The 26,834-nt window shown below is 44.1% G+C and overlaps 1 protein-coding gene across 4 annotated transcripts in view; it reads left to right on the forward strand.

Moving 5' to 3' along the window:
* SHANK2 (SH3 and multiple ankyrin repeat domains 2) overlaps positions 1-26,834 on the forward strand; it is a 976,209-nt gene that overhangs the window by 477,114 nt on the left and 472,261 nt on the right. For all 4 annotated transcript variants that reach the window (XM_082271109.1, XM_082271110.1, XM_082271111.1 and 1 more), the window contains exon 11: positions 15,770-16,076. In XM_082271109.1, the coding sequence (XP_082127235.1) occupies positions 15,770-16,076 (307 nt within the window). The remainder of the gene's footprint in view (positions 1-15,769; positions 16,077-26,834) is intronic.

A 26,834-nucleotide genomic window follows, 5' to 3' on the forward strand; every position in this document is an offset into this window, starting at 1 on the left:
AACTGTGCTTGCTGGCTGATTTTAGGGTGTGCCCAATATGTGCAGGTGGAATGGCTCATCAAAATGATGTTGAGAATGATGAGATGATTGATACTCATGTCATTACTTGTTCTGATTAGGAACTAAATAAACATATCAGATTGGATAATGATTTGCCTCATTTTGCTGTGATTTTTTTTCTGGGCATGTGTGTAATATGGAAAATCTCAAATTAATCACTTAAAAGCAAAAGTGGCCTTGATTAATTATTCGTCATCAATCTCCCGCAGTTTCTAATTATGGCACATATCACATTGAATCTCTGATGCTCCTGAAACACAGGCAGTATAAACACTGTGAGAGGTGCAATGACACCCAACTGACACAGGCCAAGCTGACTATCCCATCGTATGCTTTCTCAGCCAGCTTTAATGCAGTGCTTTGTGCTGGGAGACCTCTCTGTGTACCCACTACTCTTTCAGAAATGAATTAGCCTCCTCAACCTTCTTCTCTAATTGCTATCCATGCTCTCTCTGATATTGCCTTCAAGGCTTTAATGAATGGCAGCTATGGAGGTCACCACTTTGTGAATTCCTTGCAGTATTAGTATAGAATGTAATCCTAGTTCCTATTTAATGACTTTAATAAATAGTAACCTTTGACATTATGGCAAGGTGAACTAAACATTGTTCATCTTTATAAAACGTGTCACCTTCAGTTTAACCTAGATTTAATATGTAGTATACAATATGTAGTGATGGTGACAGCCATGAGATAAATGTGGCCTCATAATGAGCAGCACTCTGGCCTAGTTATGTGGGGGTCCTGGATTTATTTCCCATCAAGCAATAAACATATTCCCATCATAGAGTATAACAGAGTCAACCATACTGTGGGTGCTGTAAAGACTGGCATGGTGTGTAGCATCATTAGAATATTTTGTAAGCATAGTATAATGCATGCCTTGATGAGAGAGACCTGCATGGCTCCAAAACATTGCACTATGGTGTTCTTTACGATTCAATAAAAGTGAACCTTCTGTATATATTATGGTGTGCTGATATGATGACAAATTTGAATAATCATTTCCCAATGAGAAACGCTGCTAGTCTGTTATATACAGTGCCTTGCGAAAGTATTCGGCCCCCTTGAACTTTGCGACCTTTTGCCACATTTCAGGCTTCAAACATAAAGATATAAAACTGTAATTTTTTGTGAAGAATCAACAAGTGGGACACAATCATGATGTGGAACGAAATTTATTGGATATTTCAAACTTTGTTAACAAATAAAAAACTGAAAAATTGGGCGTGCAAAATTATTCAGCCCCTTTAAGTTAATACTTATTCGGCCCCCTCGAAAAGTTCAAGGGGGCCGAATACTTTTGCAAGGCACTGTACATGAATACTCAAATAGCAAGAAATTGTGCTGCAAGTTTGAAAATAACTTACTAAGCTATTGCTAGACTTGCCAGGCTTCACAAGTTTGTTGTACAATTGCAGCAAGTCCACATTGCATGTCTCCAGATCAACTTTCTTTGCAAACATTCTGCAAGTTCTGGTTCAGTTATGTTGTGCAAAAGTCATCCCACCACAGGGGGGCGCCCGTCGCTGAATGCTGTTGAGTTGCAGAACTCTTGCTGTAGACTCACCACCGCAATTTTGCTCTTGCTAGAGACGTGCCACGCATTTGCTACAAATTGGAAAAGTGTCAACTAAAACTTGTGCTTCAAGGGCTCTGCAAGTATACAACTTGCCGGTGAAAATGTGCAGCAAGGTAGCAAACTTACAATTCAACACTTATTATCCGTGCTTTCTAGGTAAGCTAAAACTTGCTTGCTGAAAAAAAAAAAGTGATTGTAAAGTTTTTTTTAAATAAACATACTTACCTGCTCTGCGTTAGGCCCCTTTCACACTGTCCGTCCGTCGGACGGACTCAGTTTATATCAGCGGGGGATCGATCCGCCGATCCTCCGCTGAGCAGGAGGATGACAGCTGTGTCTTTGCCCTGTGTGCGGAGACACAGCTGTCAGTTCCCCATGCATCTCTATGGGGGAATCGCATGGGAACGGACCGTCAGTCCGATCCCATCCGCTGGACAGATGGAAAATAGGATTTCCATCCATCCAGATTTGATGGATCGGATGTCAGTGGACATGTCTCCGCTGACATCCGATGCCCCATAGGGATGCATGGGGGGACCGTTCCGATCCACCAAAAAAACGGACAGGCGGATCTGAACAGTCCGCCTGTGTGAAAGGGGCCTAAGGGGTTTGCACAGAGCAGCCCTGACCCTCCTCTTCTGGGGTGCCCCAGTGTCGCTTCTGGCTCCTGCTCCTTCATCAGGTGCGCCAACAGAGAGACACTTTCAATGGGGGCACGCGTGCGGGCGCACTCCCGAGTCCTGCTGCTGCGCCTATTGACACAGACAGCAGGACTCGGCCATGCCCACCCGCTCTCCTGTCACTGGATTTGATTGACAGCAGCAGGAGCCAATGGCTCCTGCTGCTATCAATCTATCTAATGAGACCCGAGACAGCCGTCTGTATAGTTTATCTCCTCATTACTGTACATGAACTATTCCCAGCGCCTTTTGGAAACTTTTTTCTTCATTGGACTCACTACGTTGTGTCTTTCTACATCTATCTGGCAATATGTCTGACAAAAAGAAGAGCAGTGGACTTGCTGTGGCTAGAAATTCATTTTGTACAGAATTTGCATGACACTGCACACTCACTGGCCACTTTATTAGGTACACCTTGCTAGTACCGGCTTGGACCCCCTTTTGCCTTCAGAACTGCCTTCATTCTTCATGGCACAGATTCAACAAGGTGTTGGAAACATTCCTCAGAGATTTTGCTCCATAGTGACATAATAGCATCACACAGTTGCTGCAGATTTGTCGGCTGCACATCCATGATGCGAATCTCCCGTTCCACCACATCCCAAAGGCGCTCTATTGGATTGAGATATGGCGAGTGTGAAGGCCATTGGAGTACAGTGACCTCATTATCATGTTCAAGAAACCAGTTTGAGATGATTTCAGCTTTGTGACATGGTGCATTATCCTGCTGGAAGGAGCCATCAGAAGATGGGTACACTGTAGTCATAAAGGGATGGACATGGTCAGCAACAATACTCAGGTAGGCCGTGACATTTAACCATTTCAATACTGGGCACTTTCACCCCCTTCCTGCCCAGGCCAATTTTCAGCTTTTAGCGCCGTCACACTTTAAATGACAATTGCGTGTTCATGCAATTCTGTACCCAAATTAAATTTTATAATTTTTTTTACACGAATAGAGCTTTCTTTTGGTGATATTTAATCACCTCTGGGTTTTAAATTTTTTTCCAAAAAAAAAAAAATGAAAAAAGACAGAAAATTTTAGAAAAAAACATTTGGCCTCTTTCACACGGTCCGCCTCCGTAGGTGGATCCGTGTTGCTCAGCAGGGATCGATCCACGATCCCCGCTGAGCCGGTGGATGACAGCTCCGTCACCTCCGAGAGGGAGGTGTCTCAGCCCCCGCTGCCCTCTATGGGGGATCGGATGAGAGCGGACCGCCTGTCCGCTCTCATCCGATCCGATTACTGAACGGAGGGAAAAATAGGGTTTCCATCCGTCCAGATTTCACGGACAGGATCGGATACGGATGGCAGCGGGTGTCAGCGGAGGTGTCTCAGCTGACATCCGCTGCCCCATAGAGCTGCATGTAGGATCCGATCAGATCCACCTAAAAAACTGACAGGCGGATCTGATCGGATCGCCTGTGTGAAAGAGCCCTTTTTCTTAGTTTGTGTCAGTAAATTTTGTAAATAAGTAATTGTTCTCCTTCACTGATGTGCGCTAATGAGGCTACACTGATGGGCACTGATGAGGTGGCACTGAAGGGCACTGATTAGGTAGTACTGATGAGGAGGCACTAATATGCCGCACTGTTAGGTGGCACTGATGAGCACTGATAGGTGGCACTGACAGGACCTTATGGGCAGCACTGATGGGAACTGATTGGCATCACTGATGGGCATTGATTGGTGTCACTGATGGGTACTGCTTTTGTTTAACTGTAATCAGGGCACTGAATACTTGTCCTGGACCCCCTTTTGAGGAGGAGCTGCTGATCGGCTCTCCACGCCACACACTCTGACAGTGTGAGGTGAGGGGCGCCGATAAATTGCACTTCCATATTTACATGTAACCGACTGATTGGACACAGCCGATCACATGGGTAAAGAGCCACATCATTGGCTCTTTACCAATATCGGGGTCGCGCCATGTGAGAGCAGCTGTTCTGGGGCGCTGTCATATGACATCCTCCCAGAACGAGAGCCGCACCGCTTCGCCGTCATTTGACGGCGGGCGGATGGCAAGTAGTTAAACAATGCTCAGTTGGTACTAAGGGGCCCAAAGTGTGCCAAGAAAATATTCCCAACATCATTACATCACCACCACCAGCCTGAACTGTTGATACAAGGCAGGATGGATCCATGCTTTCATGTTGTTTACGCCAAATTCTGACCCTACCATCTAAGTCTTGCAGCTGAAATTGAGACTCATCAGACCTGGCAATGTTTTTCCCATCTTCTATTGTCCAATTTTGATGAGCTTGTGCAAATTGTAGCCTCAGTTACCTGTTCTTGGCACCTGGTGTGGTCATCTGCTTCAAGTTTCCATGTGTTGTGCATTCAGAGTTGGTATTCTGCATACCTTGATTGTAATGAGTGGTTATTTGACTTACTGTTGCCTTTCTATTATCTCAAACCAGTCTGCCCATTCTCCTCTGACCTCTGAAATCAACAAGGCATTTTCCTCCACACAACTGCCGCTCACTGGATATTTTCTCTTTTTCTGACCCTTCTCTGTAATCCCGAGAGATGGTTGTGTGTGAAATTACCAGTAGATCAGCAGTTTTTGAAATACTTAGACCAGCCTGTCTAACACCAACAAGTATGCCACATTCAAAGTCACTTTGATCCCCTTTCTTCCCCATTCTGTTGCTCAGTTTGAACTTCAGCAAGTCTTCTTCACCACGTCTAGATGCCTAAATGTGTTGCGTTGCTGCCATGTGATTGGCAGATTAGCAGTTTGTTACCAAGCAATAGAACAGAACAGGTGTACCTAATAAAGTGGCTGGTTAGTGTATGTCCTTATTATGCCACTACACCAAAAATAAGCTTGTAGGTTAATTTGGTGCCACTTAATTGATCTCAGTGTGTGTGACATAAGGGTTGTTCTAGGGATGTTAGGCAGTAAGTACTTTTAGGGGTTAGGGAGTGATGTGAATGGTGCTCTCAGGCATCTGCTGCAAATAAGTTGTCACCATAACAATTTCTTAAATTGTGCTGTTATACTTGTCTTTCCCCTTCTAATCATTGTCAGTTCAGTTAACATTATCATGTTTAAGGAAATGTCCCATTCTGCTTTACTTTTCACTAAATAAGATCAATGATTTTGTTTTATAGAATCTTTTTATGGAAGTTTTAAAAGTTGCAAGACGTAACAGAATGTAGAAATAGTGGATGTAAACACCTTGGTAGACAGGTGCCAGCAGCGATAGAATTACTTTGTGTGACATTACATGAATTGGGCTGGGCACCCCAAATATGGGTGCAAGAAATCACATGTAGGTCGGTTTCAGATGACAATGACAAATTTACATTGGTTCCATAGTCCGGTGTGCAGGGCTGAAATGTGTGGGTGCCTCCGAGGCCCATCATGCCATGGAAGAAATGCAAACAAAAGAAAGCAGTGTAAAGTGATAGTATTGGGATGGAGAGAAAAAAGGGGGGTAGAGGAAAAATGCCAAGGGTGTCTGGTAGGGGCAAGCTGTTTAAGTGTTATTATTCAATCCCTTAAGGCTGGGTAGTAAGACTAATTATTTTACCACCCCCATGGACAACTTTGTATGACACAGCATAGTCAGTTTTGTTTAAATGTTCACTGCTGGGTAGCTTGAACTTTCAAAATACAATGTGCAGTTAGTGATTTATTTTCAGGACCAAGGACAGCTCTAAAGTGCAGTAATACAGTTTGTAATATTATGTTCCATTGTAGCAGCAGCCAACATGAGAACTCTTTTTGGTTTAGGATTCCAATGCATTATTCAGTTCACTTTAGAAGTGTTTTTCCAAAATATACCGAAATCTAAATATATGGGCTGCCATCATTGTTTTTATCTGATTTCTATTTTGGGAAAATGATGTAGATGCAGAAATTCCATTTGCGTGATAATCTCTTTGAATGGTGTGTGATGAGTAAAAGCAGCATGGGTATTTTGTATGGTATTGGCTATGGTTTGTTATGCGTGCTAACATATCCAGACAGTGTAACACAAAAATAATATAATTTTCTTACAGTAGGTCATAGGGTTGCATGGTTTGAAAATGAATATGTTTGTTAGACCTGATTTGTGAGGGTGTGTGCATATGTAATATATGTGTGTGTGTATATATACTGTGTATATATATATATATATATATATATATATATGTGTGTGTGTGTATATGTATATATATATATATATATATATATACATACACACACATACACCAAAAAAAAAAAAAAATATATATATATAACTAAATAATCGTATAATTGATGCATTACGATTCAGCCTTAAACGATTGTGCATTGATGCAGAGAATGGCTGAATCGTGATTGCATCAATGATGTCACCCTGGCGTGCCCCTGTCCGAGTCCTCCCCTCCCTCCTTCCTCTCCACTTGTATGTGTGATCACCACAGAGCGGGGATCTCCCGCTGTGACACTGACTTTGGATCTTAAATGCCCGGTGGCTGCTGTAAAAAATCCCGCCTCCTATACTGGCTCCTATGATAGACGGCACATTGATCCAATACAGGGAAATTGAATCAGTGTGACGTCTATCATAGGAGCTGGTCCAGGAGGCGGGACTTTGTTGACAGCGGGCTTGTTCATACCCAAGCTCCATATCACAGTGGGAGATCACCTCTCTGTGTGTGTTTCAGGTACTGGTGAGGCTGCATTTGATGGGCACTGGTGAGGCTGCATTTGATGGGAACTGGTGAGGCTGCATTTGATAGGCACTGATAAGCTGCATTTGATGGCCACTGATGAGCTGCGTTTGATGGGCACTAGTGAGGCTGCATTTGATGGGCACTGGTGAGGCTGCATTTGATAGGCATTGATAAGCTGCATTTGATGGGCACTGATAAGCTGCGTTTGATGGGTACGTGTGAGGCTGCATTTGATGGGCACTGATAAGCTACATTTGATGGGCACTGGTGAGGCTGCATTGATCTGCAGTGATAAGGCTGCATTTGTTGGGCACTAGTAAGGCTGCATTTGTTGAGCACTAGTAAGGCTGCATTTGTTGGGCACTAGTAAGGCTGCATTTGATGGGCACTGGTGAGGCTGCATTGATGGGGATTGATAAGCTGCATTTGATGGGGCTGCACTGATGAGGCTGCACTGACATTGCTGCACTGATGAGTTTTTGATGAAAACCATGGGCAGTAATCATGATGCACCGTGGAATCGAATCGTTGATAGGATAATCGTAATTGAATTGTGAAACCAGTGAAGATGCACAGCTCTTATATATATATATATACTCACACACACTTTTTTTTTTACTGATCTTCTTTAGCCTTATTGTACAGAGTGTGATGCTCTGAATGTGAGGAAGATGTAGCAGGTTGTTATTGGAAGTGCTGAATATCATAGCCTTCCCATCTGGAGAAGTACAGGCGTCTGTTACTCCATCTTGCTCAGCGCCGTTTTACTGAGGGTTGTTTTGTTAATCATGTGACCTTTTAGAAATATGTGTACATCATGCTCGTCTTCAAGTTTTTCCCCTGTTCTCTTTCATAGCTGGCCACAATTCAGCATTATTTTTCAAATCTAAAATTAGGAATTGTTTTGTTTGAATGGTGATTGAGTTCAAAGAACATATTTGAAAGCTGTCTCTACAATTCTGTATCTGTTGTGAGAATCCAGCGACTCGTGTCACTGGGGGGGGGGGAATGAACAATTTACCCTCGGCCTTTATTGTGTATAATACAGGTTTCTATCTTGACTTGGCCATGCCCAGGTCAATAAATTTACCTGTCAACAGTTTCCCCACCAGTCAGACTATTTCTGTTTTAATGGTTGCATGTTCGATTTTTAGAATCGTTTAGTTACATGTGATTCACATCTTTATCATTTACTTTACATATGCCAAATTTATTTCAGCTATTTGCCAAACTAAAGAAATTGTTAATGATAAGCTTATTGTATGCTAAGAATGAAAACTCTGACATTTAGCTGATACCTAAAGGGCGATGTTACACAAGCACTGCCATATTTTTTTAAGATATGTTTTGCATTCTAGCACATATGATGCTCCAACAGCCTGTTCTTTTCTTCAGAAGATGCCAGAAGCAGCTTCTTAGCATCTTGGGAACAGGATGCTGCATAGGGTTACAAATTCCCCAGCCTTGTCACATTGAACATGTAAAGCTCTTCAAAATACCTAGAGATAAGTCCTAGGAACTAACATGTTAAAGCAGAACACAGAAAACACTATATAATTCATTTTTAATGTTCACTGCAAACTCCCCCATCCAGCCATGTCTCCATGATTTATTTTTTGAGAAATCACCTTGAAAAACACCCCCTAGCATTTTTAGCTGCGACCGTCTTGAGTAAAGGCAGATGATTTATGCAGCATTTACTTCCTGAAATCTATCTACCCTTAGCTCAGGCATGTAGACAGGAGGGCTTGCTTGGCTGAGAAAAACCCATCCTCAAAATGAAAGAAAAAAAATGCCTATGAAGACTCCTAGGATGTATGACATCATGTTGGCCTAGGCCAGAAACCAGAAAGTAAATGAAGACGTTAAAAAAAAAAAAAAAGTTTAAAACATGGAAATATAATATACATTCCTATCTTTTTACTAAGGCTAGCAGCATAAGTATTAAAACGAGTCAAAGAGACGGAACCCCTGACCTCGCTGCCAAACCTCATGAAGGAATTACAACAATTTGGGGCACTCTCTAATTTTAAAATTAACTACTCTAAATCTGAGATCCTACCAATAATACTCCCCCCATCACTAATCAATAGCCTACAAACAGCGTTCCCCTTCACCTGGGCCAAATCTTCTATTACCGTAAATACTTGGATATCCAGCTCACTGATCACTTTGAAAAGCTGTACAACGGTAATTACCCCCCCCCCCCTACTGGAAATGGTCAAAAGGGGACCGACAGATGGCACAGGTACCCCTACCTGCGCAATGCAGGTACTGAAGCGCTCAAAGAGGGCTGGGGACTTAGGCATACCGGACGTCAAGAGATACTATAGGGCCATCGTCCTCCAGAGGATTTTGAATTGGCGCTTCCACACTAAGTCCAAACTGTGGGTCTCCCTGGAAAAATGTATGGTAGGTAGAAACTTAGCTTACGCACTATGGTTACCAAAGGAACATAGGGGGCTATCTGTCAGATACTGCCTCACCCCTAACGTCCCAGGCCCTTAAAATGTGGGATAGGATCAACAGTTTTATACTCCTTGGCACCGCATTGAGGTTTCTGTTGGTACCCCCCCCCCAGGGGAGCAAATAGTTTTTTGGGGAAATGGGCAGATGATGGCAGTGTTTGCTGTGGCAAACTGCTGGAGAATGGTAGCCTTACAACATTAGAGGCCCTTAGGGCTTGTCATGGTGGCTTCCCCATTGACTTTTGGCGACATACGCAGAGCCGACATTTTTTTGCCACATAGTACCATACTATCAGAGACATCTCCACACTTAAACCCTTGGAGCTCCTCTTCATTGAGTTCCGCTACACCTAACACCAAACCTATTTATATCCGGGAGTGGAAGAGAGATCTCGGGATGGAGTTCTCTGAGGCACAGCTGTCTCACCTATACCAGCTCACACACTCTAGCTCTATTGAGTTTAGAACGCAAGAAACTAACTGCAAGATATTGACTAACTGGTATTGGGTGCCTGCGCCTTTGTCTCGGATCTACTCCTTCGTCTGTTGCTGGAGAGGGTGTGGCCAACGAGGTACAATGTTAAACTTGTGGTTGGAATGCCCAGTGGTCAGGCCCTTTTGGGAGAATATGAGAGCCCTGATAAAAGAAATTCTGGGCCTGGATATTCCTTTTTCTCTGCTACACTCCCTCCTTCACATTCCCCCAATACCAGTTAGCCAATATAAGATAAGTGCCTTGCCACACCTTCTGAACGCAGCCACATGCCTACTTCCAGTTTACAGGAAGAATGCTCGTGTTCCTAGCCGGGAGGAATGGGTATGGAAGGTACAGGAGATAAAGGAGGCTGAGGACTGGGTGGTATTTGAACACTTTGCTAGCTTTGCTAGCATTTGGGCTCTGTGGATGGAGCATACTTCTGATTCAACACCCATACCATCCAGCTTTGACATGGCTCTGCTAGAGCTGGCTGAACCCTCACTTAGGGAACACCATGAGCAAGGCAATGCAATTGCATAGAACCTAGTCTCTGAAGATCCGTTTCACCTCTCATTCTTGCTCTACAGCGGTGATCATTGGTGTTAGCGATCAGCAATACTTCCATAAGAAAAATATAGGTACGTGCCACCTCCTCCTTCCTTACCTTGATTGATAGAGCTCACTGTGCAGCAGCATCGTGCAAGTATGTGTTGGGTCATACATTTTCATACATGAAGCTGCGTGTGCATTAGTATAACATTGTAAGGAACACGTCTATGTGCCAGCAGCTAGCATATCAGAAGCAGTGGATTCAGCAGATGTTTTTTTTTTATATACGGTAACTACTTCTGCATTTGAAGACATCTACAGACATCTTCATCAGTCACAAGACAAGAAATTGCAAGTGGTTGTATGTTGAGGATTCCAATGCAACTCTCAGGTGACATAAGGCAAAAAAGAAAGGTATAATTGCAAAGGTCTTCGAAATGTCAGAATATAAATTCAACTTTTAGGCTGGTTCATCTAGAGCAGTGTTTCTCAACCTTTTTTCAATCAATGCACCCTTTTAAATTATGGACAGCCTTAAGGCACCCTTTAAAATTATGAACAGTCTTGAGGCACCCCATTCTGATATATAAAAAGATAATTGTAATAATTTTACATAATGCAGCAACAGCTACAAAAACGCCGGATACCCAACATTAGAAGTGGTTTATTCCTTTGCACACTGGTGCTGCCTATTATTCCAGTGTTTCTCATCTTCCTTGGTTTCTCTTGATCACTTAGCTAATGTGACTGCAGTGCTAATGGAGTGGATCAGGGGAGGGACAAACAAGAATGCTGTGCAGGTGACCGATAGCCTCCTTTTTAACTGATGACACCATTGGTTGTTAGGGTGCTAGAAGGTCATAATGGTGTACAATAAAAACCTGTGGCTTTGGGTAAATACAAGGCAGACCTGTTCCACCAGCTGGCTTGTATACAATTTCTGGGCAATTTTTAGGCAATTTGCCAAGGAGCCCCTGAAGATACTGGAAGGCACCCTGTTTGGAAAAGACTAATCTAGAACATGTCCCCACATCGTGTTTTTCTTTTACCATGTTCTTATAGCAAGAAACTATTTTTTTTACTCCCTGGCATTATCCCTAGGCTTATGGAATTCTTACAGGGGCAGCTTCTAGGAGGAGGGAACAGCAGGATGCCCTATGCCCTATGGTAGGTCCTACTATACTACATCTCCAAAGTGTCCCTTTACCCAACCCAACAAACAGTTTGTGGGCACCTCCAAGGCTGTTGCATTGTTTTGCTGGTAAAAAAAAATCAATGTATTTAAGTAGAGAGGAGCAAGGATAACGGGAATTCTGCAGTCCAGCCAGGGAGAACTCCTGTAAGACTGACGATTGGTATTTCAACAAAACAGAGGCTGCATTGTGATGTAACAACAGAAAGCTAGGAGCTAATTGGATTTCTAGCAGGATTACCATGTATTTTGCTGTACGTATGCCTTTCATTGACTCCAGCTTCTGAGTGATGAAAGTAAGAGCACGGTCTCTTTAATGCAGGTTCCAAGATTGGTGGTGTTGTACATGGATGCCTTTAGCAATAGAATGCATACTCAACCACATGCTTTATTTAGGTTATAATATGATTGTTTACTTCGTATTTACTGTACACAGGTAAGCTTGTAAATTGCCTTGCTGATTCACAGACTGAACATTTATGGAGATTGTAAAACAGTACTGCTTATCCTCATTGATGACAAATTCCTAGTGAACACTATTTCTATATCTTTTATCTATGAAAGTCCCATAGGACCTGCTCTGCCATAAAAACGGGGGAAGGGGGGTTTGTTCTGTTTAATAATCAGAAGGATACTATATGGCACATCTGTATATTTGTAATGAGTGCCACCCATACTGAGCTGTCAATGGCAAGCTGTACGCAGAGGCAGTGTGTGTAATTCTATACATAACTTGGTGCTACTGATAACTGGTCTCCAGATCTCGTCCTCTCTCCACCCCATCTCCAGTGTGTTTATCAGTCACAGAAACACTTGGCAGCTCTTTCCGATCTGGCATGGCTTGTAATGTTTAGCATGTTTGTGTGCATCAATACTCTCCCTGGCTTTTGGAGATTGTATTGTACATCTTAGAACAAAAAAGAAATCTGTTTTCACTAAATGAAAGATGAAGGAATACCCAGTTTTTTGCTTCAAAACAAGCTCTGAAATTATGTAGGCTATATGTGAGAAGTACCCATTGGAGTACACCTGTTGTTTTGGAAAAATCAATATGGAGTCCGAGTAAGGGATGCAGGTCTGGTGAAAAGAATAAATAAATGTGTGTAGATATATAATACAGTTGCATGTGTGTCTATGTGTGTGTATATATATATATATATATATATATATATATATATATATTATAATAAAAGGCCAATACAAACTTTTGGTTGTATTCAGGATGGGAGTTATACGTCTGTCCTAGATGTCCAGAGCTGAGGTTGTCTGATCTGGCTGATTAGGTAAGGAGCCTAATGCCTCGTACACACGCATCAATAGTTGGCCGTGAATTTTCGGCCAACGTCCGATCAGCCGATTTTCGGCTTGTTAGTATGATGCTTTCGACAACCGACTCCGACTTTTCGGCTGAACAAAATCTGGTGTGCAGGCTATAACATTTTTGTTGGCAACAGAACGGCCGATTTTCCGTCAGTCAGTACAGATTTCGGCAGACAAAAATCTGATGAGCAAGACTGGGCATGCTCAGAGAAGAAAAAACACACGGAAAGTAAACCAGCACATGACATCACTTTTGAAGTTGGTTTTTGTTGGCCGAGAAAATTTGTGTGCAGTCTAGAGCACATTTCAACCAACACAACAACACTGGACAAAAGACGGCCGATCGGTCGGCCGATAATCGTTGCGTGTGTACGAGGCATAACTGCAACAGATCTGGTTATTTAGGGCTCTGTATAGGCTCCCAGCCTGCTCAGGGATTTTGCTCCACCCTGGAATCATTTCTGTGTATGTCAGACTGGGGAGCTCTGGAGTACCTGTATGGTACAGTACAGCCCATAATCAGTGAGACACAGCCTGTGTGGAAAGAATTTATTTGCAAAGAGTTAGGCACCTGGGTAGCTATTGGTTGTTCCAGGTCTGTAAGGCAGAGACCCTGTATATCAGTAAGTCGGCAAGTTTTTTTTTTCTGTTAATGCTCCTGTACATAGTGTACTGCATATAGTATTTGTAAATAAATTACATGTGTGTTACACCCAGAACTTTTTTTTTTGGTACCTGTTTAAAGTGGTGAATCGCACACAACCTCACTGCTGAGCTAATCCTTCACAATATGTATACACTATATGGCCATAAGTTTGGAACACCTGACCATCACACTTGACATACCATTTCAAATTCACTGATAATATTATTATGGCACTTTCTTTGCAGCTATATCAGTCTACCCTATTCTGGGAAGGCTTTTCACAAGATATAGAAGTTTATTTGTGGGAATTTGTGCCCATTCACCCAAAAGGTCATTTGTAATGTTAGGTACTAATTTTGAATAAAAATATCCGGTTGGCTGTTGCCATTCCAGTTCAGTAGACTCCATCGTTCAGAGATTATTGATAGGGTTGGTGTCAGGGTTCTATGTAGCCTTGTGACTTTCATCACATTAAACATGTTAAACCAATTCTCTATGTAGCTGGCTTTGTGCATGGGGTGCAGGCATGTTGGAACAAGAGTGGGGAACAGAGAAATGTCTTCTCCAAACTTCCCCACAAGGGTGGAAGCTCACAATGTATTAGTGCTGTATACTATAGCATTACCACACCCTTCCCTGAAAACTCTTGAACTCTTCATAACAAACATATTAGACTTACTTGCTCTGTGTAATGGTTTTGCACAGAGCAGCCCCTGTCCTCCTCTTCTCTGGTCCCTCGCTGACTCTCCTGGCCCCTCCCTCATGCAGAGTGCCCCCACAGTAAGTAGCTTGCTGTGTAGGCACCCGAACTAAGCCACTGCTCTGTGTGTCCATTCAGACATGGAGCCGCTGCTTGGCTCCGCCCCTCTCTCTCCTCACTGGCTCACTGACTTTGATTGACAACAGCGAGAGCCAATGGTGCCTGCTGCTGTGTCTCAGCCAATCAGGAGAGTTCCCGACAGAAGGCTCTCGTGCAACATCGCTGGATCTAGATGGGGCTCAGATAAGTATTAGGGGGGCCTGCTGCACACAGAAGATTTTTTTTATCTAAATGCATAATGCATTTAGATAAGAAAAAAACTTCTGCCTTTAGAACCACTTCAATAAGTCTGCCATTTTGTATGCAGTAATTTAATTCTTGTATAAGCAGATTTTTCTTTTTTTGTTAAAGGATATGTTCACTGTTTTTGGAGCATGTTACACCCCTATTTGACGTGTAACATGTTACACCCATATTTAGGGTGTAACTTGAAAAATTGTTCAGCTACTGCCCAACACTGCCAGCAGGAGTGCTGATGAATGCCTTTGTGGTTCATTCACACTTCCTTTAGCTTTGTATGGAGGCCTGTATGGAGGTACGGGCACAAAGCTGAAAGACATGCTGCAGGAGCTTGACAGTGCCCCCACGATCTACGAATTGCAGATGCAATGCTCGGCAGGCTCCTCTGAAAAAAATAAAAATAAATGCACTAAAATATGTGCATTTATTTTTTTCTTTTGAAAAGTTGACATATGTAGTACACGCTTAAAGTGGTTGTAAAGCCTAAAAATGTTTTACCTTAATGTATTCCTTGCATTAAGGTAAAAAATATTTAGGTGTTAGCATCCCCCCTCACTCCCCCTTTTACTTACCTGAGCCCTCATTCGATCCAGTGCCATGCATGCCTGCAGCTCTTCTCTTCCCTTACTTTCGGGTCTCACTGGCTTTGCTGGGGCACCGGTAGCCACTGGCTCCCAGTGCTATCAATCAAAGCCAGTGACGAGGGGGCATGGCCCGCTGTCTGTGTCAATGGACGCAGCAGCAGGGCTCGGGTGCAAGCATGCACGAGTGCCCCCATAGGAAGCAGCTTCCCATGGGCGACTGGACGGAGGGGAAGAGCCAGGAGCGCCGGTGGGGGACCCGAAAAGAGGAGGTTCGCGACCGATCTACTCAGTGCTTTAATTGCAGTCTTTGTTCCTACTGGAGATTCTGCTCATAATAATGACAATAAAGGAACTGAGGAAAAATCTCCTTAGCAGTGACATAGTCCAAATAGAAAACAAAAAACTTGACTCTATCCAAACTTCATAGAAAATTTTTTTTCTTTAGTTCCGATTTTCATAATTTTTGTTTGTCTCATTGAATTTCATTTTTGTCTTTCAGTGCCGTTCAGGGAAGCGCCCAGCTACTCACACCGGAGGAGGGGGCCACAGAGCACTTTGGCAGCACCAAGAGTCCTTCTCCGCTCCAACAGCGACAACAACCTCAACGTCAACAACGTTCCTGAGTGGTCTGCTGCCTCATCTTCTTTACACCGCAGCCTCTCACCACAGTTGCTGCAACAGATGCAGAATAATCCAAATGGCACTGTAAAAACTATTGGGAGCTATTCCCAGGTCCCCCGGAGCCGCTCGCCATCTTTGAACCGTTTGGGAGAGGATGCAAAGAGACAGCAGCACAGGCACGTCAGGTATGCACAGACCTTCAGGTGTAATTGTGGACTTTTACAGAATGTTTTCTTGTGTGGCCTCAAATTTGATCTCTATGAGAAACTACACCTGCCTACCTATACAGTACAACACACCAAAAAGAGGGACGATTGAGTAGGGAAGAGGAACAGAGGGATTTGGTTCCAAATGAGGGACAATCCTTTTTAAATGAGGGACAGATGGGAGCTTTGATGCTCTAGTTATTGTGATACACAAACCTGCACCTCCTAACCCCTTGCTAAATCTTCATGACATGCTCAAATGTATGCTGTCTCCCTGGTCAATAGCCATGGGCTTGGTATACACTTGTCAGATTTTAAATAAGTGTTTTATTTTTTATTTAAAAACTAAAGATAATGGCTACTCACTTGTAAAGGGCATCTTAGCAAGTCAATACACTTCCCATTGTCTTATCTTCAGCTAGCACAGACCAGCTGATGTGTATCATTTGGCCTCTGTTGGGAGAGTAGCAGCAGAGATGTATGGAACCCTGCACCCTCTATCTCAGTCTGCCACTGTCAATGATGTATTAGGTATAGAAGTTGTTCTAACTTAGCCATAAGCTAAGGCTACATGGATATTTTTCTCTTTTGTTCATTGACGGACAAAGTTTCTGATCATCTTAACCATTGGGTTATACTGCCCCCTACAGGAGTAGGACACTAGGCAGAAAAAAAAGACTTGACTATGCCTATGGGCAGTCCCAAGAGGTATACATGCCTTCTCTGCTATAGGTACTCAGTTTTTTTTTCCTGCCTAATCAGAAGTAAGGACCTAGTTCCTTGCTGGGACCTTTGGTCAGCGGTCAGCGCGGTGGGGGTTGTAGCTTAGCAGTGTTTTGCACTTTACCCGGACTACTTACAGGCTCTCTTTGGGATGGTGCAAGACCTGGTATTTCAAGGGATGATTGTCCCGGTTTTGACTTCGGAACGTTTTCAGGGGTTTTATTCAAACCTGTTTACAGTCCCCAGGAAAAAGGGCAAGGTGCATCCAATCCTAGACCTCAAGGCACTGAACTGCTTTGTGCGGGTACAGAAGTTCAGAATGGAGCCTTTTTGCACGGTTGTGGCATCCCTGCATCAGGGGGATTTCCTTGCCTCTATCGACATCAAGGACGCTTATGTGTCGGTCACCAGCGCTTTGCTGTAGGAGAGGAGCATTATCCTTTTGGTCTCGCCTCCGCCCCTCGGTCTTCACAAAGGTGTTGCCCCGGTGCTGGCATTAATACTTCAGCAGGGGATCGCAGTATTGGGCTACCTGGATGACCTTCTTCTGCGTGCAGAGTCATCTGCTGCTCTGGTGGATAACGTGGAAATCACTATATGGACTCGGAGGAAGTTCGACTGGCTTCTAAATTATCAGAAGTCTGCTCTGGTTCCTTCCACAAAGCTGGACTATATAGGTCTGACTCTGGACTCGGTTCTAGCATGCGAGTGCTGGGCCTGATGGTTTCTACCTTCAAGGCGGTCCCATTTGCACAGTTCCATAGGAGGTCCCTGCAAAGGGAGATCTTCAGATCCGGCTGAGCCGAGACACAAAAGGGTCCCTGATCTGGTGGCTTCAGCTCTTCGACAGGGCAAATCCTTTCTCCCCTTGTATTGGACAGTGGTCACCACAGATGTCAGTCTGTCTGGGTGGGATGTGTCTTGGGCCGGAGCTCCGCTCAGGGTGTCTGGATCCTGGAAGAGTCTAAACTACTGGTAAATGTCTTGGAACTCCGAGCAATCAGGCTGTGCCTGGATCACTGGACAGATCATCTTCAGGGGTGTCCAGTGCGAATTCAAGCAGACAATGCCACGTCCGTGGATTATGTCAATCACCAGGGGGGCACAAGCCGGCATTCTACGGTGGGCAGAACACTTCGTTCTGGCCCTCTCCACAGTACACATTCCAGGGCTGGAAAATTGGCAGGAGGACTATCTCAGTCGGCAGACGTTGGACCAAGGGGAGTGATTCCTTCATCCGGATGTGTTTCATCAGTTGTGTCTCCAGTAGGGCACCCCCATGTGGATCTGTTGGCGTCTCAGCTCAACAGAAAGGTGCAGAAGTTTGTGGCATGGTCACAGGATCCTCTGGCGGACGCCACAGACATGCTGGTGGCCCCAGGGGCCAGTATCATCTAATTTACGCCTTCCCTCCTCTCCTTCTCCTGAGAGACTCTTGCACAGGATCAAGGCAGAAGGGATGTCATTTTTAGTAGCTCTGGATTGGCCTCGTCGGTCTTGGTATGCTGACCTGGTGTAGCTGGTCACTGACTTTCCTTGGAGACTGCCTCTCAGAGAGAATCTGCTGTCCCAAGGGCCGATCTTCCATCCTGCTTTACAGTCGCTGGCTTTGATGGCTTGGCTGTTGAAAGCCAGGTGCTGAAGGATTGAGGTTTGTCTGAGTTAGTGATTCCAACACTGTTGAAAGCTAGGAAGTGTACCTCTATGAAGATCTACCATCGTACATGGAAAACATACAATTCGTTGTGCGAGTCTCTTGGGGTTCACCCTCGCTCTTTCTCGGTGGTTCGGGTCTTGACCTTCCTTCAACGGGGGGTTGAGCAGAAATTGGCTTTGAGTACCATCAAGGGCCAGGTGTCAGCCTTGGCGTTCTTCTTTTAATGACCTTCGGCCACACATTCCCTGGTGCGTACCTTTCTTCAGGGGGTTTGAAACTTGGCTCCTCCAGTGCGGTCTCCAGTACTGCCTTGGGATTTCAACTTGGTGCTCTCCGTTCTCCAGAAGCTTCCCTTTAAAAAAAACTTTGGGAGATTTCCCTGCTTACGCTGTCCCAGAAGAAGGCCTTTTTGGTGGCAATCACCTCTGCGCGCAGGGTGTCAGATTTGGCGGCGTTATCTTGCCGTTCACCTTACTTGATGGTCCACAGCGATAAGGTGGTTCTTCGCCCCTGTCCGTCGTTCCTTCCAAAGGTTGTCTCTGAGTTCCATTTGAATGAAGATATTGTGTTGCCTTCCCTGTGTCCCTGGTCGAAATATCCTAGAGAAAAGTGGTGTTGCATGCCCTGGATGTGTTTCAGGCAATCCAGGTGTACCTGGCAGCTACTGAGTCTTTTAGGAAGTCAGACTCCCAATTTGTGCTCATGGATGGGCCCCGGAACGGACTGTCCGCTCCGTCTGCGACCATTTCCAGATGGATCAGACAGACAGTGACTCAGGCCTATTCCATTAAGGGTAAGCTTCCTCCTTTCTCTGTCAAGACACACTCTACCCAGGTGCTCTGTGCTTTCTGGGCCTTCTGTCATCAGTCGTCAGTAGCACACTGTCACAAAATTCTATAAAGTGGATGTGTTGGCATCTGCGGATGCCTCTTTTGGACACAAGGTTTTGCAGGCTGCTGTTTAGAGGGCCTGTTACCTCTTTGGGGGTGTAAAGTTTTCAGGTGGGCTCAGGTTGTTTTTTGGTTGACTGCCTGGTTGGATACGGTTTAGCCTTGGGAATTTTTTTTGCTGTACCCACCCCTCATGTTTGACACTGCTTAGGGATGTCCCAATGGTTAAGAAGATCAGGAGCTGTGTCTGTCAATGAACGAAAGAGAAAATGGGATTTTTGACTTACCATAAAATCCATTTCTCTGATGTTCATTGATGGACACAGCACCCACCCCTCTGGGGAGTTGTAATTCTTATGACACTGCTTGTACCAAAACTGAGTACATATAGCAGAGAGGGAATATACCTCCTGACTATTTTTTTTCTGCCTAGTGTCCTACTACTGTAGGGGGCAGTATAACCCAATGGTTAAGAAGAGCAGGAGCTGTGTTTCCTTCGATGAACATCAGAGAAATGGATTTTACGATAAATCTAAAATCCAATTTTTGTCACTTGATAGCAAGAGATTTAACTTCTGTTTCTGAACTACCTCAGCAGAAATCAATGCATTGCAATTGAAGTAGTTGTCAACAAGGAGATAAATCTCTTGCTCACAAGCAATTGAAATCACCCATGTAACCTTGATGGGACTAGGTGACGTAGAGATTAACAGATTTGAGTACCTGATGACGTCCCAGACTGCATGACTGACAGTACATTAGTCAGAGGTTATGTTATATTAGTCAAATGACTATTCATGTAGTCATAGGGGCCCATTCATTGTATATTTCATTGCATTCATTATATATATAACACCATAATGTGAGTTCAACATAGACCAAAAGAAAAATACCACCGAGAACAGTTGATGGATTGTAACCTTTCGCAAAATCTTCAGTTTCTTGAAGTAAAAAGCCTTTAAATGGGCTTTTAGCATGTTTTGCAAAGTTGACTGGTGTGGGTATCACAAATGCCTGTGACATGGTGCGTTACACAGAAAGAATTCTGGTAGCTGTTTTGGTTTTAGTGCTTTTTTGACTGTCACTGATTTGGAACAAGTAATCAGATTTAAAAGTCAGGGTAAAGTCAGACTCAGAACATTTGATTTTCATATGTACTTGTTCCAGGTTATTGTTTTATAAAGCATTAAAGCCATTAGTTGCTGGAATTCCAGAACATCAGTTGAGTCTCACCTAATTCTTCCACAGGCTAATCTCTTTAGAGAGACCATATTCAAAATTGGAAAAGCTTAAAGTGATTCTGAAGCTTAATTATTTTTTAAATAATAAACTACTAAACTAATAATACTTACCCACTGTGTGTAAAAGATATGGGTCCCTAGCTGCTGCTCCTCCTTTTTGGCAAGTGCCCATCATGTAAAAGATATGCTCAGAGCAGCCCTGATCCTCCTCCTCTAGGGTCCCTAGCTGCTGCTCCTCCTTTTTGGCGAGTGCCCATCATGTAAAAGATATGCTCAGAGCAGCCCTGATCCTCCTCCTCTAGGGTCCCTTGTTGCCGCTGCCCTTTTTTGGTGAGTGCCCCCATATGAAGCCGCTTCATATAGAGGCACTCATGGGTGCTTGATCCCGAGCCACGCTGCCTGCGTCTATAGACATGGACAGCATGACTCAGCTCCACCCCCTGCTTCCTTATGACATAATTTGATGGACAGGCTCCCGCTGCTGTCTTTCTGTCCTGTAAAGAAAGAGAGACCGGAGAAAGACGCTGCTCTTAGACACAGCGCTGAATCGAGACTGGGCGCTCGCAAAGCCTGCAAAGCATTGCGCCCACAATCATCAGTAGTGGGTGCAATGCAGGACTCTTGCAGACTGTCACTGAAAGCTGTCTGCTCGAGCGTCATATGGGAAGGCAGTTACACACTGACAGGAAGCATCAGTGAACTACCTAGAGCACTCAATAGTACTCTGTAAGTTTGAGAGCTACAAGCCAACAGCCGCAAAAGTTGTGGGTACTTGTAGTTCTCCCATTCACAGAACTCTGTGAATGAATTTTGTGGACAGAGCCCCGCACGGCCGTGCTTTTTTTTTAAAAAAAAAATGCGACCCTGGTGCGGGGAGAAGATCCCCCGCTCATGTCACAACTGGGGATTGGAGGGGTGCGGAGCTGGTGCAACAGTAACATGTTTCATGTTACTCCCTGAATACAGATGTAACATATTACAAAAGGTTAACTTCACCTTTAATAGAATGCATTAGGTAACAAAAAAAACCTTAAAGGAGAAGTACAGCCAAAGCTTGTTTGGCTGTGCTTATCCTATGGATTACAACACTCCCAGCTCCTCCACAGCCCTGCACTCCAGTGAGCACTGTGGGGGGCATTGCTCGGTTCTCAGCCATAGAGCCGGCGGGGGGACAGATGCAGCATTGGACCAATGCTGCATCCACCTAGGTAAGTATGACAAAAAAACAAAACCTCAACTTCTTTTTTTTAAGCCTTTAGAATAACTTTAATGAGAAAAATGGAAAAGGGGCAGCTTAAAGCTGAACTCAAGACAAACCCCAAATACACAGATGAAATAAATACATAGGAGCTTTCTACCGGCCAAAGTATTTGTATTTGTGTACATTTTTGAGTTTTACACAGTCCTTCCACACAGAACATCCAGAAGGATGACTCTACTTTATCAGTTACAGTTATAGACTTTAGAATAATGTCAGTGGTGTCCTCTTAGACCTCATTCAAATGGGGGTACTTAAAGTGGGAATAAACTCCCTTGGTTGATTTTTTCTTTCCATAGTTAGGCCCATAATTAGGCTTATCTATAGGTACAGTAAATATTTGCTAAATGTGCACCGTTTAGGAGATCTTTCCTTCAAAGCCCTGTGCTGTGATCAACGTCTCCCACGTGCATGCCCTGGAGTGACGTCACCATGGCTTGTCCATTTATAGGACAGGAGGCCGCAAGCCCGTAAGGAAGACCAGGTGAAGATGGATGCCTGTGCGATGCCCGTGATTTGCAATGGCATTCCAAATGCTGTGCGATGTTGCTGTGATTTCCGCCTGCCAAATCGCGGTAACATCGCGCAAACAGAATCGCAGGATGCGTGATGCACAAATGAAGCTCTTGTACCTTTTTTGGGTGTCATGCATCCCGTGATTCTGTTTGCGCGATGTTACCGCATTTTGGCAGGCGGAGATTGCGGCAACATCGCACAGCGTTTTGGGTGGCATTGCAAATCACGGGCATCGCACAGGCGTCCCGCGATTGCGATTTGCAATGATTTCCAGATCGCGGGCAGAATCGCAGTGATTCTGCCCCTGATCCGCTGCGCCCACATGTGAACGTAGTGTTCCAGGTCATTGACTCAGTAAGAATTGAAGACCATGGTTCATCTTTACAGTCAAGCAACTAGCATCTTCAGAAGCCAAAGATTAGAATGGCAGCCTCTATGTCAAGGGTTTTTACCTGGGTCCATGGATGGGTTTTAGGGGATCCATGAGGTTCACATTGAAAAAAAAAATATTTACATTCACTATACCCTCCCCCTTGTCCCAAATCAATGCTTTCCAATTGAAAGAAATGAAAGAAAACGCACCCTGCCACTGCTTATAATGCTGACCGCTAAGCGTCTTTTGGCCCATGTTTACAATCTAAATCTGTATCCTTGTGGGAATCTATAGCTTTCATCAGATCTTTAAAGCGGTCCTTGACTCAAAAAAGGTTAACAACCACTGCTCTAGGTTTTCTCGGCACAGGTTTTCTTAAATTTGCAATTTTCACTGTAGTGCGCCTTTACCATCTCTTTTCTGAAATACCCTAGACCTTTCATAACTGAAAACAAAAGCAATGCTGACCTTTCCAATCCCTTTCCTTTACTGCTTGTCATTTCTATTAAAGACTACAGCTGCACTTCAAACCTTTCCTGAAAATCTTTATAAAATATATCACAGACCCTTTGATAAAAGCACGTGTCTCTCTCTATTGTCACCTTCCCTTGGTGTTACTGCTGGGGAATCGGTGAAAACACACAGGGAGATTGAAATCTGTGCCTCTATTTTTGGCTCTGTTAATTTTTGTAGCTAAAGCAGGTCTGTGATATTTATATGTAAATGTATTCTGTCTTGAGCCCTTTAGTAAGAGCTGCAACATTTATACAGCAAAAAAAACAGACAGCAAGCAATGAAATGCCAAACCAAGCATTTCTTGGGATGTGGTCTTCTGAGGATGGCAATCCTCTGCCATGCATCTGTAATACGCAGCAACCGCCGGCCGATCAAAAGGCATCCTGTTCATGTATTCATGCGGCCACAGGGAAAATAGGTGAAAAATAACATTGTCTCGAATTAGAGACAGTTATTGGACAAATGAGGTCTTATGGCTGAATTGAAGGATCAAGGTTAAAATATACGTTGGCAGAAAAGAATAGTTCAGGATCCGCCATAGTTGCTTCTCAGCAGTTGTCCCCAGACTCTGTCTCCCATGATGATCTGCTCAACTGGTGGCTTCTGTCTGCTAAGTAATGTTGTTATTTGCATGCATCAGTTTTAAATTACGATATAGCTATGAGCAGGTGTGTTTGGGATTAGACATTTTAGTGGTTTTTCCCAGTCTTCCATTGAAAGTTGATAAAAGTTGATAGTTGCAAAATATAACGCAGTCCTTTACTGACATGTTACTTCCACAGTAACATTAGTGCAAGTACCACATAGGAATCATAGCCTGCCTACCTATCTGTTTTGGATTTATCTGTAGCATTGGGACAAATCCCATACAAATAAGAATAGAGCATGCAAAGTCCCCAGAGACAGAATCTTTGATGGGAACTCAATCTAGGACCCACAGATGCTCAATAGGGTTTAGGTCTGGAAACATGCTTTGCCAGTCCATCACCCTTACCCACAGCTTCTTTGGCAAGGCAGTGGTCATCTTGGAGCTGTGTTTGGAGTCATTATCATGTTGGAATACTGCCCTGTGGCTCAATCTCCAAAGGGAGGGGCTCATCCTCTGCTTTAGTATGTCACAGTACATGTTAGCATTCATGGTTTCCTCAATGAACTGTAGCTCCCCAGTGTCGGCAGCACTCATGCAGCCTCAGACCATGACACTCCCACCACCATGCTTGACTGTGGGCAAGACACACTTGTCTTTGTACTCCTCACCTGGTTGCCGCAACACATGCTCGACACCATCTGGACCAAATAAGTTTATTTTGGTCTCATCAGACCACAGGACATGGTTCCAGTAATCCATGTCCTTAGTCTTCTTGTCTTCAGCAAACTGTTTGCGGGCTTTCTTGTGCATCATCTTTAGAAGAGGCTTCCTTTTGGGACGACAACTATGCAGACAAATTTGATGCAGGGTGCGGCGTATGGTCTGAGCACTGACAGGCTGACACCCCCCACCCCTTCAACCTCTGCTGCAATGCTGGTAGCATTTATATGGCTATTTCCCAAAGACAACCTCTGGATATGACACTGAGCACATGCACTCAAGTTCCTTGGTCAACCATGGCGAAGCCTGTTCTGAGTGGAACCTGCCCTGGTAAACCGCTGTATGGTTTTGGCCACCAAGCTGCAGCTCAGTTTCACGGTCATGGCAATCTTCTTATAGTCTAGGCCATCTTTATGTAGAGCAATAGCTCTTTTTTTCAGATCCTCAGAGAGTTCTTTGCCATGAGGTGCCATGTTGAACTTCCAGTGACCAGTATGAGAGAGTGAGAGCGATAACACCAAGTTTAACACACCTGCTCCCCATTCACATCTGAGACCTTGTAACACTAACCAGTAACATGACACGGGGGGAATGGAAAATTGGGCCCAATTTGGACTTTTACACTTAGGGGTGTACTCACTTTTGTTGCCAGCAGTTTAGACATTAATGGCTGTGTGTTGAGTTATTTTAAGGGGACAGCAAATTTACACTGTTATACAAGCTGTACACTCATTACTTAACATTGTAGCAAAGTGTCATTTCTTCAGTGTTGTCACATGAAAAGATATAATAAAATATTTACAAAAACATGTGGGGTGTACTCACTTTTGTGAGATCCTGTATGTCAATCAAAACCAAATAAATTTCCAAGCTCCGCTTACCAACCAGCCTGCGACCAACCAAACTGACCTGTCTAACAATATGCATTAAAAACAGGAGGGGTTTAGTCTGCATATATTTGCAAATACATGTGTAAGCTAAAGGCACCTTCAAGGTACCCCATTTTCTGCAGTCCTAACTCTAACTTCTGAGAGTCTCCACAATGGAAGAACATGAATTTGAAAAGATAAGCAGAGGGTAGGTGAGCCTGGAAGGAGCCCACCCCTCCTTAAAGGTACAGGGGCTCACTGAACTTCCAGCACATAGCACTATGGCAGCAAAGGTGTCATTGAGTTGCCTGACCAATATATAAACCCTCCCACTGCATGCTGTGGTTTTTCCCACCAGCTTCTAAATCTTGTAGTGACAGTCAAACTGGTGGGGGGAGCTGGTATTCACACACCTGACATTGTTGAATGCTTGCAGCAGCTGAGAACAGCACAGTGGCAGAGTTTGAAGACACAGGTCACCCAAAAGGTACGTATATTGCATTTTTTTTTATTTTAGCATCAACTCTCTAGTGACTGGGTCAATATAAGGGAGTCATAATTGCATATTCTCATCAGTTATTAAACATCTGAGGATAGAAATAATTGCAAGTGCCATTGATGATTTGTTTTTGAAGGTACTAAGTCCATAGCTGTTATCGTTATCCTTGCTTACTGACTGATAACCAGTGAAAAATCAGAACACCTGATATACACTTATTTTTTCTTAGTAACTTACTAAGGAATGATGACCTCTGCATTGATTTGTGTTTGTCTGTGAATGCATGTTGGGGTGTCAGTGAAAATAAATGGCAATGCACATGCACTACAAGCTGCTGTACCCAGGGCCGGTGCTACCACTAGGCGAACTAGGCAGCCGCCTAGGGCGCACTGCCACCTAGGGTGCAGCCATGGCCAGTGCCACTATCCTCTCCTGTCACCTCCTCATCCCCGACGGATGTCACCTCTAGAGAGGGGGGCAGTGTGTACAGGAAGGGGGGTGTAGGGTTAAATGGTGGCAGTGTAAATAGGAAGGGGGGTGTAGAGTTAAATGGGATTTAGGGTTAAAGGGGGGCAGTATGTGCAGGAAGGGGGGTGTAGCGTTAAAGGGGGGGAGTGTGTATAGGAAGGGGGATATAGGTTAAGGGGTGGCATTATGTGCAGAAAGGGGGGGCAATGTGTACAGTTTTTTTTTTCCGTTGGGGGGGTGCAAGTGGCTGGTCCTGCCTAGAGCGCAAAATAGTCTAGCACCGGCCCTGGCTGTACCACTTACTAACAACAAGTTTGCACAAGAGTGAATGCGGCATGAAAGTCTACAACCCAGGTCTGACTAACGGTATACACAGTTACATAGTTTGGTCGAAAAAAGACACAAGTCCATCTAGTTC

Source organism: Pelophylax lessonae (assembly GCF_965119305.1).
Source record: "Pelophylax lessonae genome assembly, chromosome: 10".
Classification (NCBI taxonomy): Eukaryota; Metazoa; Chordata; class Amphibia; order Anura; family Ranidae; genus Pelophylax; species Pelophylax lessonae.